Below are 20,327 nucleotides of genomic sequence, written 5' to 3' on the forward strand. Positions count from 1 at the left end.
TCCCCCCCGTGTGGTTCTGGGATTTTTGCTCACCGTTCTTGTGATCATTTTGACCCCACGGGGTGAGATCTTGCGTGGAGCCCCAGATCAAGGGAGATTATCAGTGGTCTTGTATGTCTTCCATTTCCTAATAATTGCTCCCACAGTTGATTTCTTCAAACCAAGCTGCTTACCTATTCCAGATTCAGTCTTCCCAGCCTGGTGCAGGTCTACAATTTTGTTTCTGGTGTCCTTTGACAGCTCTTTGGTCTTGGCCATAGTGGAGTTTGGAGTGTGACTGTTTGAGGTTGTGGACAGGTGTCTTTTATACTGATAACAAGTTCAAACAGGTGCCATTAATACAGGTAATGAGTAGAGGACAGAGGAGCCTCTTAAAGAAGAAGTTACAGGTCTGTGAGAGCCAGAAATCTTGCTTGTTTGTAGGTGACCAAATACTTATTTTCCACCATAATTTGCAAATAAATTCATTACAAATCCTACAATGTGATTTTCTGGATTTCTTTTTCTAAATTTGTCTGTCAAAGTTGAAGTGTACCTATGATGAAAATTACAGGCCTCTCTCATCTTTTTAAGTGGGAGAACTTGCACAATTGGTGGCTGACTAAATACTTTTTTGCCCCACTGTAATTATATATGTTTTTACCCCTTTTTCTCCCTAATTTCATAGTATCCAATTGATAGTTACAGTCTTGTTTCATCGCTGCAACTCCCGTACGAACTCGGGAGAGGCGAAGGTCGAGAGCCGTGCTTCCTCCGAAACAACCAAACCAAGCCGCACTGCTTCTTGACACAATGGCCACTTAACCTGGAAGCCAGCCGCACCAATGTGTCGAAGGAAACACTGTTCACCTGGTGACCGTGTCAGCGTGCACTGCCACAGGAGTCACTAGTGCGCAATGGGACAAGGACATCCCTGCTGGCCCTCCCCTAACCCGGACAACGCTGGGCCAATTGTGCGCCACCCCATGGGTCTCCCGGCTGCGACAGAGCCTGGACTCTAATCCAGAATCTAGTGGCACTGCGATGCGGTGTCTTAGACCACCGCGGCACCGGAAGGGCCTTTTTCAATGTCTTTTTAAGGACAGTTTGCTGGGTGGGAAGCTTCCCCAAACCTGAAACTCACACGCCACGTATGGTGTTTAATATAACACTCATACATAAAAATAAATTAAGAGTGGAAATCAAATGCCTGTCCAACTAATTTGTTCTGGCGCCAGCCCTGGTGAGGCTTGACTCACATTCATATCACTTGTTCACTTGACTAGCTCAGCATTCTCCTTAGTGGGTGAAGTGTCGGGCGGTGAATGTGAAAAGAAGCATTTTATGTGTTTGTTGCACTCACTGGTAGTGATTCTGTTGATATTTTCTAAAACATTTCAAAGAAAGGTCCTCTTACAGTGACTGTGGTATGTTATTGGATTTCCCCACTAAATGACTGAAATGTGAAAATGGGAACCAAATCATACAGAAACCAAAGATCCAGAAACCACAGATCCTCAAATTTGGAGGCATAGCGAGGTCACACCACTTCCCATTTCATGCAATGCCCTAGCCTAGACCCCCCCCCCCCCCCCCCCCCCCCCCCAACCCCCTGCTGACTTCCTCCGATTCTCATGAAGGAGCCGTGTGGGAGGAGGACACATGCAGAGAGAAAGAGAGAGAGTAAGACAGGGGACAATAAAGCCTGAGCATCACAGGGGAAACTTATTGTGTGTATTTGTCCGACAAAAGGTAACCCCTGAGACTGGAGAACACAAGGTCGTTGTTGGAATATCAGTGGAAGGTCTGAGTAGCATCCTGTGTTGTCAGCAGTAAGAGAGATCCACCCACAGACAGGCAGACAGAGATACTCGACCATCCAACAGGACAGGAGCCGTGTCCTCTCATCACACAGCCAGGAGGTAGAGACCTCCACCACTTTTTACCTCAGAGAATCTCTGTCCTGCTTGCTGAAGGTTAGTCTGTATCAGACTACTTAAACAAATATATAGGAACTGCCTTTCTATTTGTATAGAAGCTACTGGAGATAATAGTTTGTGGAGATATGTCTATGTGTACTACTCCACATAACTTTGCTGTACACATGAAAGAGGTGCTAATTGTTAGATAGCTAAATGCAAAAAGGAATGTGTTAATTGTTCCCTTGTATGTTAACATTACACACGGACACGGTGCAGAATGTTTTATCTTTGTTTCACAGAGTTTTACTCATCTATGTCCCCATTTATACCTGGTGCTAATATTACCCCTTTGTCCTGATCTTGTCTTCATTCTGTTTGTGCCCATGATTAAAATACACATTGTGATCTGATTTTCATCACATTTTCCTAACCACCTCCGGAGCTAGTCAGGCACACGTTGTATCTGGATATGAATCAAGTGTAAACACATCTGGATGGTCAAACCATTTAAATCATCATTATACCGGCATCTAAAATCATTGACCGGTAGCACTATTGACCTATGGCATCAGTAATTTTATTAAAATAAATAAATTCCTATTATTTTGAAAGAAAATCTGTATACAGGGAGACATCAGCCAATCTGGTCACAATGCGGACACATTGAACGGATAACACAAAGATTTTAATACAATGTGTAGGGCTGACAAACGTTGATCAGAAAGTGATTGGATCATAGAATTATGAAATAGAATACTAGAATGGACATGCACCTTCTTATGATGGGATAAAGGACAGACATTTTGGTCAGGGAGTTGATCAAACATGGTTTTGCCAGTAAGACGGGGGACAATAAAGTCTGAGCATTAAAGAATTTATCTGCACTGTATGTTTGTTAGCTAGCTAGCCAGACAACTTCAGAGGAATTATTCAAATTAACTGGCAATATGCCATCATTCCATTCAAACAATGCATTCAACCCACAGCCATACACTGGCTGAAATCAGTGGATGATAGGACTTAGATAAGTTGTAAATGCAACAGATACTGATGTTGTATCATATAATAGCTCTCACAGCTTCCCAAGAAAACAAAAAAGTAGACGTTTATGGCCTGTATACATATATTTTAGAGACTATTTATACAGAAAATGTGTATAAAACCCATATGAACTGTATTTGTAATGATATTACTATTTTATGCCTCTACTGCCATTAACTCCAATTAGACTGGTTTGGAATTGTCCCTGACCAATACAGCTGCCATTTTCACCACATTCTGTAACTTTGAGGGTTTATGACATATCCCCTTTAGTAATTTAATAGGATCTCTATGGACTGGATCATATTGTTCAGATCATGAAACACATTTTTCTGTAAGGTGTAAAAGAGGCTTCTGTGTGGGCTGAATAACTTGGCTGAATCATTCTTACTAAGCCTATTGTTTTAAGTTTTATGTATTTTAAAAAACAAACACAAAAAACGAGTAGGATTCAGCAGTTTATAAGTTCATACTTGGGAGAAGTTGTACAAATGCTACAGAAAAAGTAAAAATGTTCTACCTTGATTTGGTTTTCTTTGACCACCAGTAATCCATATTTACAGCTATTGACTTTCTCTGCACTAAAGAGGCACATCTGTAACCAAATTCTAGTGACACCATTTTACGAGACTGTATGTACGTTGAAATCAACACTGTCTCTCTCAGGCATGGCCGGCAACTGGATCACTGGCCCATCCAATCAGACAACAGACTTCGGCAGCGTGTTCACTCACCAGGTACAGCGCTGATGATGTCGTAACATAAGGCACCTGTGCTTTTATGTTTATACCACACAAGAATGCAATGAAATTATTTAGATATGAAAATGAAAATATTGAAAATGAAAATATTTCATAATGCCCTAAGCCTATCATTATATGCTCTCTCATAATAATCTCATAATGATCCTGACTAAATACTGACAATAATACCAGTTATAATATCAGATGAAAAGTTAAACATAGAAACATAGAAACAGCATATTATAAGACTCATTATAAGACATTACAGGCTGTTACCCAGCCCCAGTCCTATCCACCCCAAGTCAAAATGATCTTGGCTTACATGTCAGTCTACACTGACAAGTGGGCTTTGCTAATCGTCATGACACAAATTTGTCAGCTAGGTGGATGCCTTAATCTAATGTAAGGCCAAAGAAAGTGTTCAATATTGTGAAATGTGGGGTGGCAGGGTAGAGGTATGTGGTTGATTACCTCCCACTAGTTAAAAACGGATTGAATTAACATTGTTTCCACGTAATTTAAACCCCCCCAAAATCTATGCGATTCATTTGAATCAATGAAGAAAACTGATTGGATTTTAAAAGGTCATCCACGTAAAGGCATTTCATTTTTTTTTTCTCACCAAACTTTTAACCTAAATGGTGACATCTTTTGTTGATTTCATGTTGAATTCACGTTAGTTGAAAACTCAACCAATGTAAATCAAAACTAGAAGTTGAACTGATGTCTGATCTCTTTTTGTTTTCTTTTCTCATATCTGCGATGAGGCTCTGGCTCAAAGAATACAGCTATAGGTTTAAAAAGCAAACGTTATGTGCAAGAAAACTATATGAATGACTGATAGCTACATGTACACTAAAATGTTTGTACTGTATAGGCATGCATGCACTCTTAGAGAACCCATCTAGAACCTAAAATGGTTATTTTGCTGTCCTCATAGGAGAACACTATAAAAGACCATTTTTGCTTCTGAGTAGAACCCTTTTTGGTTCTATATTATACAGTGCCTTGCAAAAGTATTCACCCCCTTGGTGTTTTTTGTTGCATTACAACCTGTAATTCAAATAGATTTTTATTTGGATTTCATGTAATGGACATACACAAAATAGTCCAAATTGGTGAAGTGAAATAAAAAAAAAATACTGAAAAGAGGTACGTGCATATGTATTCACACCCTTTGCTATGAAGCCACTAAATAAGATCTGGTGCAACCAATTACCTTCAGAAGTCACATAATTAGTTAAATAAAGTCCACCTGTGTGCAATCTAAGTGTCACATGATCTCAGTATATATACACCTGTTCTGAAAGGCACCAGAGTCTGCAACACCACTAAGCAAGGGGCACCACCAAGCAAGCAGCACCATGAAGACCAAGGAGCTCTCCAAACAGATCAGGGACAAAGTTGTGGAGAAGTAAATGAGGGGAAAAAATGGAAAGAATATGGCACCACAACAAACCTGCCAAGAGAGGGCTGCCCACCAAAACTCACAGACCAGGCAATGAGGGCATTAATCAGAGAGGCAACAAAGAGACCAAAGATAACCCTGAAGGAGCTGCAAAGCTCCACAGCGGAGATTGGAGTATCTGTCCATAGGACCACTTTTCAGCTGTACACTCCACAGAGCTGGGTTTTACGGAAGAGTGGCCAGAAAAAAAGCCATTGCTTAAAGAAAAAAATAAGCAAACATGTTTGACGCCCCAAACATATTGGAAGAAAGTACTCTTGTCAGATGAGACTAAAATTGAGCTTTTTGGCCATAAAGGAAAATGCTATGTCTGGCACAAACCCAACACCTCGCATCACCCTGAGAACACCATCCCCACAGTGAAGCATGGTGGTGGCAGCATCATGCTGTGGGGATGTTTTTCATCAGCAGGGACTGGGAAACCGGTCAGAATTGAAAAAATTATGGATGGCACTAAATACAGGGAAATTCTTGAGGGACACCTGTTTCAGTCTTCCAGAGATTTGAGACCGGGACGGAGGTCCACCTTCCAGCAGGACAATGACCCTAAGCATACTGCTAAAGTAACACTCAAGTGGTTTAAGGGGAAACATTTAAATGTATTGGAATGGCCTAGTCAAAGCCCAGACCTCAATCCAATTGAGAATCTGTGGTATGACTTAAAGATTGCTGTACACCAGCAGAACCCATCCAACTTGAAGGAGCTGGAGCAGTTTTGCTATGAAGAATGGGCACAAATCCCAGTGGCTAGATGTGCCAAGCTTATAGAGACATATCCCAAGAGACATGCAGCTGTAATTGCTGCAAAAGGTGGCTCTACAAAGTGTGAGGGGGGGGGGGGGTGAATAATTATGCACGCTCAAGTTTTCATTTTTAAAATCTTATTTCTTGTTTGTTTCACAATAAAAAATATTTTTCATCTTCAAAGTGGTAGGCATGTTGTGTAAATCAAATGATACTAACCCCCCAAAAATCAATTTTAATTCCAGGTTGTAAGGCAACAAAATAGGAAAAATGCCAAGGGGGGTGAATACTTTCTTAAGGTACTGTACATGGAACCCAAAAGTGTTCTACCTGGAACTCAAAAGGGTTCTCCGATGGGGACAGCAGAATAACCCTTTTGAAACCCTTTTTTTCTACGGGTGGATAGGTGCAGTACACTTACACTGATGCTGAGACATAGCTTATGCTTCTTCAACAAATGTGTTTGCGTTATCCTATTTTTATGTATCAACCACCTCTATTCGCATTCTCCAGCCAGACTCTCATCCTGCTTCTCCCCACCAGGTGCTCCCAGTTCTCTACGTGCTGATCGGCGGCGTGGGATTGGCTCTCAACAGCTTGGCTGCCTGGATCTTCTTCCGGGTGCCCAGCGACTCAGGCATGGTGGTCTACTTAAAAAACATGGTAGTGGCCGACCTGCTGATGCTGTTCACCTTCCCCTGGCGCGTGGCCAGCGAGCTCGGCCTGGGCGGCTGGCAGATCCGTGTGGCCGTGTGCCGCTACAGCGCTGTGCTCTTCTACTCCTCCATGTATGTGGGCATAATCTTAATGGGCCTCATCAGCCTGGAGCGCTACGTCAAGGTCGTAAGACACTCGTCTTCCTGCACACACCCCCTGCAACGAGTGGGGTTCACCCGGGTCCTGGCCCTGCTGACGTGGAGCCTGCTGCTGCTTTCCGTACTCCCCAATGTCATGCTGACTAGCAAGCCTGCGGATGAGGAGAGCTCCAGGCACTGTGTGCAGCTAAAGACCCCCCTGGGTCAGCAGTGGCACAAGGTGTCCTCGTATTTCGGTGTGGCCCTGTTCTGGGCCACCGTACTGGTTCTAGCCTTCTGCTACTCTTCCATTGCCCACCACTTCTACAAGTCGTACCGCCGTGTTCGCCAGGACGACAGCGGGGTGTACAGCAAGTCCAACTGCAGTATCTTCAGCCTCCTGGCCGTGTTCTTCATCTGTTTCGTGCCCTACCACATCTGCCGCGTGACCTACACCCAAAGCCAGTTACCCGGCTCCGGCTTCAGCTGGCACAGCCGTTATATGCTGTTCCAGGCGAAGGAGGTCACCCTCTTCCTGTCAGCACTCAACGTGTGCCTGGACCCCGTCATCTACTTCTTAATGTGCACTAAGTTCCGCGAGTCACTACTGAAGAAACTGCCCAGAGGCAGGGGAGGGCCAAAGAGATGTTCCCTTACCACAGAACAGACTGTTAGTAATATGTGATGAGAAGAGGAGAGGAGAGAGAACAGGTGAGTTGAAAGAAGAAGCATTTGTGGAAAAATAGTAAACCATCAAAAGGCAAGAATTCTAATACTTGATACAGTATGTGTTTATATATTGCAGGAAGTTCGACTGACCCTTTTGTAATGAACTCCGCTGAAGGCATGTCTGCACTGCATTAGAAATTATAACAACAGACATTTGTTTCTAGAAAACACCTTTACAGTATTAAAAATTGCTACTGATGCCATAGGATAAGACATGGGTTAAGACATTTTTTGTTGTTGCTTTAAATCATGTCAATGTTGTTTTGAGGTTTGATTTAATACAAATATTTTTTTGCTTTAATCATGTCAATGTTGTATTCCGTATCGTTTACACATTCTTAAGCCTTAGCCCCATCCATCTCTTTAAAGATTCACATTTGAGGCCATGTGGTAAGCGCATGCTATATCAAATAAAATCTAAGTTTATTTGTCACATGCACAGGATACAGAAGGTGTAAATGGTACAGTGAAGTGGTTACTTGCAAGTCACGGACACCAACGTCTTGCTTCCAGACAAACTAAATACCTTCTTTGCTCGCTTTGAGGATAATACAGTGCCACATGCTTCAAGATGGCCACCATTGTTCCTGTACCCAAGAAGGCAAAGGTAACTGAACTTAATGACTATCGCCCCGTGGCACTCACTTCTGTCATTGAGAAGTCCTTTGAGAGGCTAGTCAAGGATCATATCACCTCCACCTTATCCACTTCAATATGCTTACCGCCGCAATAGGTCCATAACACTGCGCACTGCCCTATTCCACCTGTACAAGAGGAATACCCTATGTAAGAATGCTGTTCATTGACTATAGCTCAGCATTCAACACCATAGTAACCTCCAAGCTCATCATGAAGCTAGAGGCCCTGGGTCTCAACCCCGCCCTGTGCAATTGGGTCCTGGACTTCCTGACAGGCCGCCCCCAGGTGGTGAAGTTAGGAAACAACATCTCCACTTTGCTGATCCTCAACACTGGAGCCCCACAAGGGTGCGTGCTCAGCCCCCTTCTGTACTCTCTGTTCACCCATGACTGCGTGGCCATGCACGCCTCCAACTCAATCATCAAGTTTGCAGACGGCACAACAGTAGTAGGCTTGATTGCCAACAATGATGAGACATTCTCCAAGAGGAGTTGAGGGCACTCGGAGTGTGGTGTAAAGCAAAACAACCTCTCACTCAACATCAACAAAACAAAGGAGATGATTGTGGACTTCAGCAAACAGCAGAGGGAGCACCCCCCTATCCACATCGACAAGACAGCAGTGGAGAAGGTGGCGTACACATCACGGACAAACACAGATCGGCTACATACCGTAGCTAGCTACACATCCATAGGCATTCAGTTATTTTTATCCTCCACTACACCATAAGCAAGTAAACAGTTAACTGGCTATGTTACTTCAGCTGCATTGCAAGGCAAGCTTACACAATTGTACATACAATTTGCAGTAAATGCTTTAGCTAGCTAGATTCTTGTTTCCCAAGACGACAGCCTGGTGTGCTGGTTTTCACAGGAGTCCCTAAAACATTAAACAACACGAATTATAATGTCATACTCATGTCATTAGCTAGTCAGCTAACTTGCTGAATAGCTATATTTGTAAATTAACTTTGTCAAAAAGATATGCACAATTGTTTGTCTCTACATTAACTAACATATTCCTCTCAGTTGTTGATTTTTTTGCTTGACACATTATGACATTATAACTGCTGACAAAACATGTAAGTAGTTATAATGTCATATACAGTGCCTTGCGAAAATATTCGGCCCCCTTGAACTTTGCGACCTTTTGCCATATTTCAGGCTTCAAACATAAATATATAAAACTGTATTTTTTTGTGAAGAATCAACAACAAGTGGGACACAATCATGAAGTGGAACGACATTTATTGGATTTCAAACTTTTTTAACAAATCAAAAACTGAAAAATTGGGCGTGCAAAATTATTCAGCCCCCTTAAGTTAATACTTTGTAGCGCCACCTTTTGCTGCGATTACAGCTGTAAGTCGCTTGGGGTATGTCTCTATCAGTTTTGCACATCGAGAGACTGACATTTTTTCCCATTCCTCCTTGCAAAACAGCTCGAGATCAGTGAGGTTGGATGGAGAGCATTTGTGAACAGCAGTTTTCAGTTCTTTCCACAGATTCTCGATTGGATTCAGGTCTGGACTTTGACTTGGCCATTCTAACACCTGGATATGTTTATTTTTGAACCATTCCATTGTAGATTTTGCTTTATGTTTTGGATCATTGTCTTGTTGGAAGACAAATCTCTGTCCCAGTCTCAGATCTTTTGCAGACTCCATCAGGTTTTCTTCCAGAATGGTCCTGTATTTGGCTCCATCCATCTTCCCATCAATTTTAACCATCTTCCCTGTCCCTGCTGAAGAAAAGCAGGCCCAAACCATGATGCTGCCACCACCATGTTTGACAGTGGGGATGGTGTGTTCAGCTGTGTTGCTTTTACGCCAAACATAACGTTTCGCATTGTTGCCAAAAAGTTCCATTTTGGTTTCATCTGACCAGAGCACCTTCTTCCACATGTTTGGTGTGTCTCCCAGGTGGCTTGTGGCAAACTTTAAACAACACTTTTATGGATATCTTTAAGAAATGGCTTTCTTCTTGCCACTCTTCCATAAAGGCCAGATTTGTGCAATATACGACTGATTGTTGTCCTTTGGACAGAGTCTCCCACCTCAGCTGTAGATCTCTGCAGTTCATCCAGAGTGATCATGGGCTTCTTGGCTGCATCTCTGATCAGTCTTCTCCTTGTATGAGCTGAAAGTTTAGAGGGACGGCCAGGTCTTGGTAGATTTGCAGTGGTCTGATACTCCTTCCATTTCAATATTATCGCTTGCACAGTGCTCCTTGGGATGTTTAAAGCTTGGGAAATCTTTTTGTATCCAAATCCGGCTTTAAACTTCTTCACAACAGTATCTCGGACCTGCCTGGTGTGTTCCTTGTTCTTCATGATGCTCTCTGCGCTTTTAACGGACCTCTGAGACTATCACAGTGCAGGTGCATTTATACGGAGACTTGATTACACACAGGTGGATTGTATTTATCATCATTAGTCATTTAGGTCAACATTGGATCATTCAGAGATCCTCACTGAACTTCTGGAGAGAGTTTGCTGCACTGAAAGTAAAGGGGCTGAATAATTTTGCACGCCCAATTTTTCAGTTTTTGATTTGTTAAAAAAGTTTGAAATATCCAATAAATGTCGTTCCACTTCATGATTGTGTCCCACTTGTTGTTGATTCTTCACAAAAAAATACAGTTTTATATCTTTATGTTTGAAGCCTGAAATGTAGCAAAAGGTCGCAAAGTTCAAGGGGGCCGAATACTTTCGCAAGGCACTGTATATATATATATATATACATACATACACACATACACATATTTTGGATATTTTGCAGCAAAAAGTAAAAGTTAAGAAAATTGAAAAAATGGTTTAATCCCCAAGTGGGGGCAGTGTACACATACACACAAACAAATCTCCTCTGTGGTTGTAATAGATAGAGATACATTTTCATGGCTGGAGGAATGTCTAGAAGAGAGGATGTCTCAGGAAACTAGAGGCCTGAACAACAGCATTCCAGAGTACCAGGCAGCCACCAACTCCTCCATAGGGCTCTGACGGGCCGTGCCCCTCATTTCATGGTTGTGGTTCCAGAACTATCTAGAAGAAAAATAAACGCACACCTATTAAACGCACACCTATCGTATGCTATCCATTTGTTGTTTGTATGCTGTTCTTTGTATGACATTTTAATATTTGATTATTAACCAATGATATTAGGCCACTCTTGCTCTCCTGCACATACTCCGACTCCTTTTAGAAGCAAGAGTTATTTTATACCTCCAGCCAATCGCAATCACTCTATCGAGACATATTGCTAATGCTAATTTGTATGTGGGTTACATGGAGAAACAGTCTATTTTCAATCCTCTCAAAAATGTTTTCTTGCCTCACATCATTATTTGGAAACGGTATATTGATGATATTTTTGTTTAATGGAGGGGTTATGCAAAACAGCTCCAGGCATTCCATGCTTTTCTTAACTCCTGTTCTGAGCATCTGAGATTTACTATGCAATCTGATACACGTCAAATCAGTTTTCTTGATTTTCTGATCTTGTGTGAAGATAATGTTCTATACACTGATCTTTACAGGAAACCTACTGATCGTAACAGTTTGACGAGGGCTGATAGTTGTCACCCAAATGTAATAGCTGTGCTCAATGCAATGGCACTTATAAATGTAGATCCTTCAAACACCCACAAACAGGGAAATCGATCCCAATAAAAGGTGTTATTACGTGCTCCACTAAGGCAGTTATTTATCTTATAACTTGTCCTTGTGGTAAAAATTATGTAGGTAAAACAAAGCGCGAATTAAAAGTACATATCTCAGAGCATCGTAGCACCATTAAGTGTAAAAACTTTACTTATCCAGTTGCGGCCCACTTCTTGGAGGCAGGCCACTCGATCTCGTCTCTGCGTTATATTGGCATCGAACATGTCACCTCCCTAGGAGAGGGGGTGACCTTGATAATTTATTGTTAAAACGAGAGGCTGTCTGGATCTTTAATTTAAAGACCCCTGCGCCCTTCGGTCTCAACGTAGACTTTGATCTGAAGCCATTCTTGTGATTATTGTGACTTTGCCATTGTAATTGTTTGTAAGCTTGTGTAGTCAAATTAATCTATGATCGTATGCTATCCATTTGTTGTTTGTATGCTGTTCTTTGTATGACATTTTAATATTTGATTATTAACCAATAATATTAGGCCACTCTTGGCCATGATTACAGACACCTGTGTCTTTTGACACTATATAAACGAGTCATCCCGCAGTGTTTGTGATTATACCCTGATGAAGACAGCTTGGCTGTCGAAACGTTGGTAATTACATTTTTGCTTCTGAGCTCCTAGAGTGTGCGGCTCTCTTTTATTTTATTTTCATGTGGTTCCGTCATGGCCAGTCATTTTTAGCATACACATTTCAAAAACATGCTCGTTAATGTTGAATAAAAAAAACTGTGATATAAGAAGAAAAAGAGTCAAGAGTTCAAGACTGTACATACCGGTGTTGAGGGGAAACAAACTACTTATCCCATACAGCATTGAGGTATGTGTCGTCCAGTCACAGAGCAGATGCAAGTCACGTGATCTGCTGTCAGCTGCCGTTATGTGTTCGCTGGCGGATCATGTGGCTTGTATCTGCTCTATGATTGGACAATACAATCCGCAAGGCTCACTACATCAACATACGAACGGTCTTGCAATCTTGGGAGAAAATAGAATGAAAATAGAATGTTGCACAGTAATATCGCTATCGCTAATATTTATTATCACAACGGGTTCCAAGCATTGAGGATCCACTTCCTGGAACTGCTTGTCGGTGCCCTATCATCCTCCTCATGTTCACTCATTTCCCCATTCACCTTCAAGTTGCTGTATAAGGGGAAATAAAAACATAAAACCTGCTAGCTTGATATACCACTGGGGTATTTATGTGGTTCTTACTGAATTAAATGTATTTGTTGGATGTGTGTGAGTTGATGACAACTCCAGGCAGTGCTACAGCTTGTTTGTATCAAACTGCACAGACAAGGGCTGCGTTTCAAACACGTAAAAGACACATCCTCCTCCACTTACCCTCGCCTTATGCCCTTGGGGGAATCCCAGCGGCCATATTTGTCGTCGGTCCAAACAATTAGCCAAGCAAGGGAAGTTGGCAAAGTAAGCCCCTCAGCTCTCGTTTGTGATCAAGTGTACAGTTCTGTTCACTCCGGGGCCTGAAACACCCCATAACTCAATTTGCGATGATTGTATTACATCCGCTCAGAAAAGTCAGACAAAACTTAAAACCAACATCAATATGGAGAAGTCAACATACAAGTGTAAGTAAAAACGAATGTAAATAAGTTATGCTACTAATGCATATGACGGCACAAACACGTATCGTAAAAGTAAGGATGTTTTTGTTTGGTTAGCTGTTGGAAACATTAGATAGTGCATACAACTTTCCCTGACATTATCATTTCTGATTTACCAGATATTGTCGAATGGCTAGTACTCGATGTCTGCGGATGCATTGTCTTCCAGCCAATATATGAAATACAATCATAATTGACTGTAGCGCATATAAAACACACACAGCCGGGCAAGGAATTTATTCCTCCCTCACCCATTGCCTTGCAAGTGTCAATTCATCATACTTCATGATACGCCTTCTGAACTGTCCACTTAATTTGAGGACTGAGGGGAGAGGGTGTGTCTTTTACTTGTTTGGAACACAGCCAAGTAGGGAATTCAAGAAGTGATGTTTTGTGCATGCTCCAGATGACCTTATCACACCATCGTAATGAACTCAATTCAGTGAGGAGAACTGCTACGGGGCAAAAAGTATATATTTGTCAAGCGACCTCTTGATTTGACTTCCAAATGCAGTACCTGAGACCTGCATTTATAGTATTGACTGATGACCTATTTAGCTATCACTACATCACTGTTTCTTGACTAGACAAATATTTCCATGCGCCCTCTTCCTCTCTCTCTAGAACACATGCACGCTCACACACATGTACACACGTGCATTCAGGCATTCTTACTCTCGCTCTCTGTCTATCACCAACACACACAGAGACACACACACACACACCCACATTCATACGCATTCACACTACCTCATGAAAAAGGAAGTTGTAGAGAATATAGAGAACATACTTTGATCTAACCAGGCGGTCCAGCTGACATACTGTATCTTTGGAACAGAAAGAAGGGTAAGAGATATATTCATAACATTCTCTATTACATAGTGATAACTTAATAATTCTGCAACAAATGAGTGAAAGATTTTTTTAAGTAACAGCTTAAGAGAGCAATAGTGGAGCGATGCAGATGAGCATATCTATTTCCCTGTCAGTTAAGTATTTTACATATCATGGTAGTACCACTTTCATGCATAAGCATGAATAAACGATGTATAGTTTACATTCTATTCATAAATGAGTATTTTCAAATGTATACTATTACTTATAAGCAGTTATAATGATTTATTGATGACTACTACAAAGCTTAACCAAGATCATTAATGAATTGTTGGAGATTGACAAAGATGCTGTAAGGAACTGAGGCAGAAGAACGTTGATATTCGAGGATCTGTATAACAGATAGATAGGAGGGTTGTTCCACGAATAGAGAGACATTTGTGTCCCTTTGATATTTTAATTAATTTGAACATAGGCCACATGGAAAATTCTATAAATATATATATTTTTTATTTGAATAATGACTTGCTAATTTGAGATGCCCCTCTGTGCATCCTCTGTGACTTCTAGGAAGATTTTTAACCTCTTAACACCAGACCTTTTCCAAGTTTTCACCATTATTGTAAAGCCCTAGTTGTGTTATTGCTTTGACAAAGTCATTTCTGAAGATTATTATGTAATTCATGTGATTAGATGAATCACTAATCACATAAAATAAATATTCTTAAGAATCCTGTCCCTCAATTTAAGGTCAACCTTCTTACGTGAACTGGCCTCCCTTTTTAATATGGTGCAACTTTAAAAATAAAAAGCTGGTTCTACTCTTTTTGGCCATTTTGTGGTGGAAAACTGAGCACGTCGAACGTAACACGTCAACCCTTTTACCCATAGATAGACGGGCTAGAAATGTTTTAATGATTCAATTTTGGGAGGAATGGACAGCTATTTCAATACATACTCTATACAGACCATGAACTACACTGTGGGAAATGGTTCTGGGTCGGCCTCTTGCGGCTTGATGGAGATCTCCGCACACCCATTCTTCACCGTAACCTACTCCCTGGTCTTCCTGGTGGGCGTGGTTCTCAACGGCTTCACGGTGCGGGTCTACTTCTGCCGAGCCCAGCGCCACCAATCCAGCGTGACAGTATATATGCAGAACCTGGCCGCGGCAGACTTCTTCCTCAGCCTGTGTCTGCCTCTCCGCATTGCCAACTACGCCACCCACAACTCGACCATTATGCGCCACGTGTACTGCAACTTTGGAGCCACGGCCTTCTACCTCAACATGTACGCCAGCATCCTCTTCATGGAGTACATCGCAGCCAACAGGTATTTATTGATAACTGACAAGTCCATGTCTGTCAGCCTGTATGCCATGGATTTGGTTGTTCTGTCTGATAGCACAGGCAAGAGGTTCTATAAAGAGGGAAATAGCAGTGGAAAAAAATCATGAGATTGCCCCTGCTAGCCAGCATCAATGGTTGAGACATTTTCCCATTGTTTACAACAGATACTGTAGGTGTTGTGTATATATAATCTTTATCCATTCAATTTTTTGGGACTGTAAAGAGAAAAGGCCAGCTGACCCTATCAAATTCCTTTCCCATGTCCAGTGACACAACTACAGCAATCTTGTTTGATTTGGATATGTGAATCAAGTTGAATAGTCTTCTTGTGATGCTGCGTAAGTGTCGGCAGTGCTAGCTACCCTTCAAATGTATATTTTTTTGTTGTTGCAAATTTCACCTTCAAAAGGTGCACATTTCACTGACACCATTCAGGTTGGCAGCCATGTTCATGAATACAACATCAGTAAGACTCAGTAATGAGTCAGTTCTCAATTCATCTTACCCCTGCTAAGCCATCCTACTGCCTACAGGTACCTGAAGATCGTCCGTCCTCTGGAGACCCACACCCTGCAAACGGTGCGCGCTGCCCACTACATCTCCATGGCAACCTGGGTCACCCTTCTGGCCTCATCATCTGCGTACCTGACAGTATCCCTCCTCACCACTTGGGGTGCAGATCTCATCCCCGGTACCATAGGCTGTGACTCCCTCCACAGCACCCAGCTTCTACTGCTCTACAAGATAATCCACAGTTTCTCGGCCGCCATCTTCCTCTTTGTTCTGTTTTCCCTCATCTTCTTCTACTGGGGCACCATCCTCAGGCTGCAACAGGCGCAGCTAAACCAGCAGAAACATCCTTCCTGTGGATCCGGAAGGAACCTCAGCCGCTCCAAGAGAAACATGCTCGTTCTGGTCACTGTGTTCTGCGTGTGCTTTGTGCCGTACCACCTGGTGCGCCTGCCCTACACCTTCCTCCGGCCCTTCTTGCACAGGTGTTACTGGCATCAGGCCTTCTACTACATGAAGGAGCTGACAGTCCTGCTGTCAGTCCTCAATGCCTGCCTGGACCCACTCATCTACTTCATCTTCTGTAAGACCTTCAGGGCCCAGCTGGGCATGCAGAGGCGTCATAGTATAACAATGGCACAGCCAGACAGTACAGGCCCACCGCCAGGAGCTAGGAGAATTAGCCAGGGGAACCTGACCACCCTGCCATGCACCCAGACAAGGACGTCATTCAGCATGTCGAGACGGGCCAGTGTAATTTAGGACACACCGCACTGCCCTCCTCTGGTACATTTTCTATCTACTAGAAATTATTTGAACTTTGTATTGGGGGAAAAAAGATAAACTGCCTAGAATGTCAATACTTGTTTTGGAGGCTAAAATGCGCTAATTTGATGTCTCTACTCAATACAGAATATGACATGGGTTACCTATGGGCATCCTTTGGTCTAGATAGAACATACATTTGCCTATTTGCCTTGTACTGCTATTTTGCCCTGCTGAGAGCCTAGACCTAAATTTTCCTGATAAACTCAGACGACAGCTTGATATGTAACCTGTGGTTTACCTTAGTGATTTAGACGGAGAAATATATTGTTTGGCCTTGTTTCTGTCCCCAACCTCTCTATTCAACCTACCTGCACAAACACTCTTAATAAATGGCTCTAGCATTGTTGTTGTCAAAAGTACAGTATTAATCATTGTGCGTTCAATCAATCAAATCATGGCAACACGTACAGCCAGATAAAACACCAAGGTTAGTGTCTGTGCACTTCGTGTCTTATGTATTTGTATCAAGCTCCAATAAATGATACACATTAGAAATGAGTACCTGTCATAATTTCCATGTGTGATCAAAAGCACAGATTAGGGAACAGAAATTACACTTCTCTATTGAGCACATCTTATTTCTGTGCATCAGTTCCTGTAGCAGATACAGACCGCCAAAACCCACCACAGAATTTCCTGTCCTCAAAATGTAAAACATTAAAAGCATAACATAATATAGCTAAAAGCTTTTTGTTTTTGTGTGGTATGAGGAAGGCTTTTACAAGAGGAAGTCCAACATACAGAATGACAAAACAATATTGTAGCAAATAAACCTAAAAATAAAATATGCAATTAAAGTGCATCCTCTTTTAAAGGGTTAGATTATATCTCAGTTTCTAATGCTAAATAGACCTGTCAAATAGGACATTTCAACCAAAAATAGGACTTGTTTCAATCTGCTGTACAAATGGTGAGATAATGTCAAGCAAACGTAATCCTTGGGTATAGTGGGATAAAAACGTTTTTTTTTTTAAATGGTTAGATTGTTTACAAATTGGTGAGATTCAGAATGGAAATCTTTTTCTCGCTTCCTTTTACCGGTCCCTGACTGTCTAGGATGTGTCGTCTGGGTATATACGCTGAAGAAGTTGAACATGAAACTCATAGTGTTCACCACTTCCTGTAATCTCATTTTAAACAGACAGTGACTTCGGTGACTCAGCTGAAAACCAACAAACAGACACAACGGAGGAGTGACATTTAGAGTAAGGTTCTCATTATTTATTTTTTAAACAAGGTTCATAGGTGTTGTTCTAAGATCACTGCAGTACGCTTGTTTATGTTTTGCTGGCTGGCCTCAGTTTTCTAAACTGATCAAATTTGTATGACCTAACCACATGTGGATTTTTTTTGTCAGTCAAAGGTGCATGTTGTGTTAGACTATCTACTCCCCAATTGATGATGACGCTTCCCACAAACTCCACCGATGACACCCTCCCTCAGTGCGTTGTCAATGACCAGATGGAGCCTTTCAGCGTGCTCTACATCCTGGTCTTTCTCACCAGCATAGCTGCCAACCTGGTGGCTCTGTGGGTGTTCATACACAGCTACAATGACAAGAAGAGCATCAATGTCTACCTGGTCAATCTCCTGACCGCTGACCTCCTGCTCACCCTGGCCCTGCCCTTCAAGGTGGCCAAAGACCTCGGTGTGGCGCCCTGGGGCTTCATGGTCTTCCACTGCCAGGTGAGCGCCGTGGTAGTCTACATCAGCATGTATGTGTCCATCTTCTTCCTCACCTTCATCAGCATTGACTGCTACATGCAGATCAGGTATTATTATGGTTTCGAAACTGTCTTTTGAACTTATTTTAATGTTGTACTATTGTTAATTATTGTGTAAGGATTATTAGCATTTTTTTGGTTAAATGTTTTGCTAGAATTAGAGGCACATTAAACAGTGATTGATTGATTTATTGATTGACCAGCCAGAGCTCCAGACTGTTCCGTTTACAAGAAGTGGGCTTCGCCAGGCTGATGTCAGTGACGGTGTGGCTACTTGTGCTCCTCATCATGGTGCCCAACATGGCCCTGCCCATCCAGGACGTCCCAGAGAGGAAGTTCCTGAGCTGCTCCAAGCTGAAGCAGGAGGTGGGACTCCACTGGCACGGCCTCGCAGTCTTCCTCTGTACCATCCTGTTCCTCAACGCGTCCACGGCTGTCCTCGTCTCCAATGGTCTGGTGCTAAAGAGGTTGCTGGCGAGCAGGAATGACCCTGAACAGTGGCGCCATGCTCGCCGTGCAACCATCAATGTTACGGTGGTGACGGCAGCGTACGTGGTGTGCTTCGTGCCATACCACGTGGTACGAACACCTTATACGCTGGCCCAGACCGAGGTCATCACTCCAGACTGCCAGACCAAGAGGCACCTCTTCCTGGCCAAGGAGTCCACATTACTGCTGGTGGTGCTGCATCTCTGCCTGGACCCCGTGCTCTACTACTACTTCTCCAAGACATTCAGACAGAGGGTCAGGGAGGTGTTCAGGAGTAGGAGGAGCAGGCGGGATTCGAACACCAACCCAAGCCAGTGAAGACTTGAAGCTACAGCCAATAACTGCCAAGGAGTAGGAGAGAGAGAGGGGGTGACAGAGATAAAAAAAAAAACAGAGAATGACCGCCGTATGAAAAACATTTTACAAACCACTTTACAATAGAGTAGCCTGTAAGGCCTCGACAAAAATGATTATTCGCTGTGAGGTGTTTTATGCAGTCCCATGATGTTGTGATGTTATGATTGCATTATTTTACATTTCATTGTTGCATGATCACACTGAATTAAAGTAACAGATGATTGCTTCTTTTTTTCGCTAAATTCCTGCATTTCAACACATTTTGACATAGTGCAGAGAAAATGTCTAGTTTTATAATGGTATTCTACACATTTTGTCATTAGATTAAGAGAAAATGTTTCAGTTTTAAAGCTAATTTCCTGCAATTCTACACTTTTTTGTTATGGGGCAAGTTTTAAGTTTTATAACTCATCTCATGCTTTTTTTCATATTTTGCTAGCACACGGTGTCCCTGACTAGCAAGCTAGCTATTTAGCTAACACACAATGTCGCTCTATCCTCTCACCTGCTGTGCTAGCGGGAGGCGGGGGCGACTGGTAGACAGTGTCCTTCTCCCACGCCTGTCTGGCATGGTTTTCTCCGGTAAGCAGCAGACGGGAGGTGTGGGTGACACCGTGTACTAACTAACTAAAAGTAGCACAAAGTGTTGCTAACTAGCTAGCTAGACCCACCCTAGCTAGTTAGTTAGCTAGCACATGGTGTCGCCCCAGCCTCCGGTAGACAGTGTCCTTCGCCACCTGTTGTCCCGCAGTTCTGTTAACAAAGGTGGGGACAGGTGTTTGGCAGGTGGGAGCGAATGACAGTCTACTGGTTAATACTTTTATTTCCCTTTTGACCTGCATTCAAAAGTGTTACAAGCATGAACCTGGCCCT

The 20,327-nt window shown here is 42.5% G+C and overlaps 2 protein-coding genes across 4 annotated transcripts; both read left to right on the forward strand.

Annotated features, from left to right (window-relative positions):
• Positions 1-1,699: 1,699 nt before the first annotated feature.
• Positions 1,700-8,007, forward strand: LOC110507341 (P2Y purinoceptor 14). Of its 2 annotated transcripts, XM_021587265.2 has the most exons (4): positions 1,700-1,955; positions 3,609-3,679; positions 6,441-7,402; positions 7,497-8,007. In XM_021587265.2, exons 2-3 carry the CDS (start codon positions 3,611-3,613, stop codon positions 7,374-7,376), a joined length of 1,005 nt encoding a protein of 334 aa, XP_021442940.1. In that variant the 5' UTR covers positions 1,700-1,955; positions 3,609-3,610; the 3' UTR covers positions 7,377-7,402; positions 7,497-8,007. The 2 variants fall into 2 exon arrangements, with proteins under 2 accessions (XP_021442940.1, XP_021442939.1); XM_021587264.2 differs by having other exon boundaries at positions 6,441-8,007.
• A 6,054-nt stretch (positions 8,008-14,061) lies between these two features.
• On the forward strand, positions 14,062-19,676 carry LOC110507342 (probable G-protein coupled receptor 171). Of its 2 annotated transcripts, XM_021587269.2 has the most exons (4): positions 14,062-14,209; positions 18,026-18,089; positions 18,242-18,656; positions 18,812-19,676. In XM_021587269.2, the coding sequence occupies exons 3-4, from the start codon at positions 18,283-18,285 to the stop codon at positions 19,413-19,415; spliced, it is 978 nt and encodes a 325-aa protein (XP_021442944.1). In that variant the 5' UTR covers positions 14,062-14,209; positions 18,026-18,089; positions 18,242-18,282; the 3' UTR covers positions 19,416-19,676. The 2 variants fall into 2 exon arrangements, with proteins under 2 accessions (XP_021442944.1, XP_021442943.2); XM_021587268.2 differs by lacking the exons at positions 18,026-18,089; positions 18,242-18,656; positions 18,812-19,676 and adding exons at positions 15,165-15,529; positions 16,080-17,240.
• Positions 19,677-20,327: the final 651 nt, after the last annotated feature.

Source organism: Oncorhynchus mykiss, chromosome 27, assembly GCF_013265735.2.
Source record: "Oncorhynchus mykiss isolate Arlee chromosome 27, USDA_OmykA_1.1, whole genome shotgun sequence".
Lineage (NCBI taxonomy): Eukaryota > Metazoa > Chordata > Actinopteri > Salmoniformes > Salmonidae > Oncorhynchus > Oncorhynchus mykiss.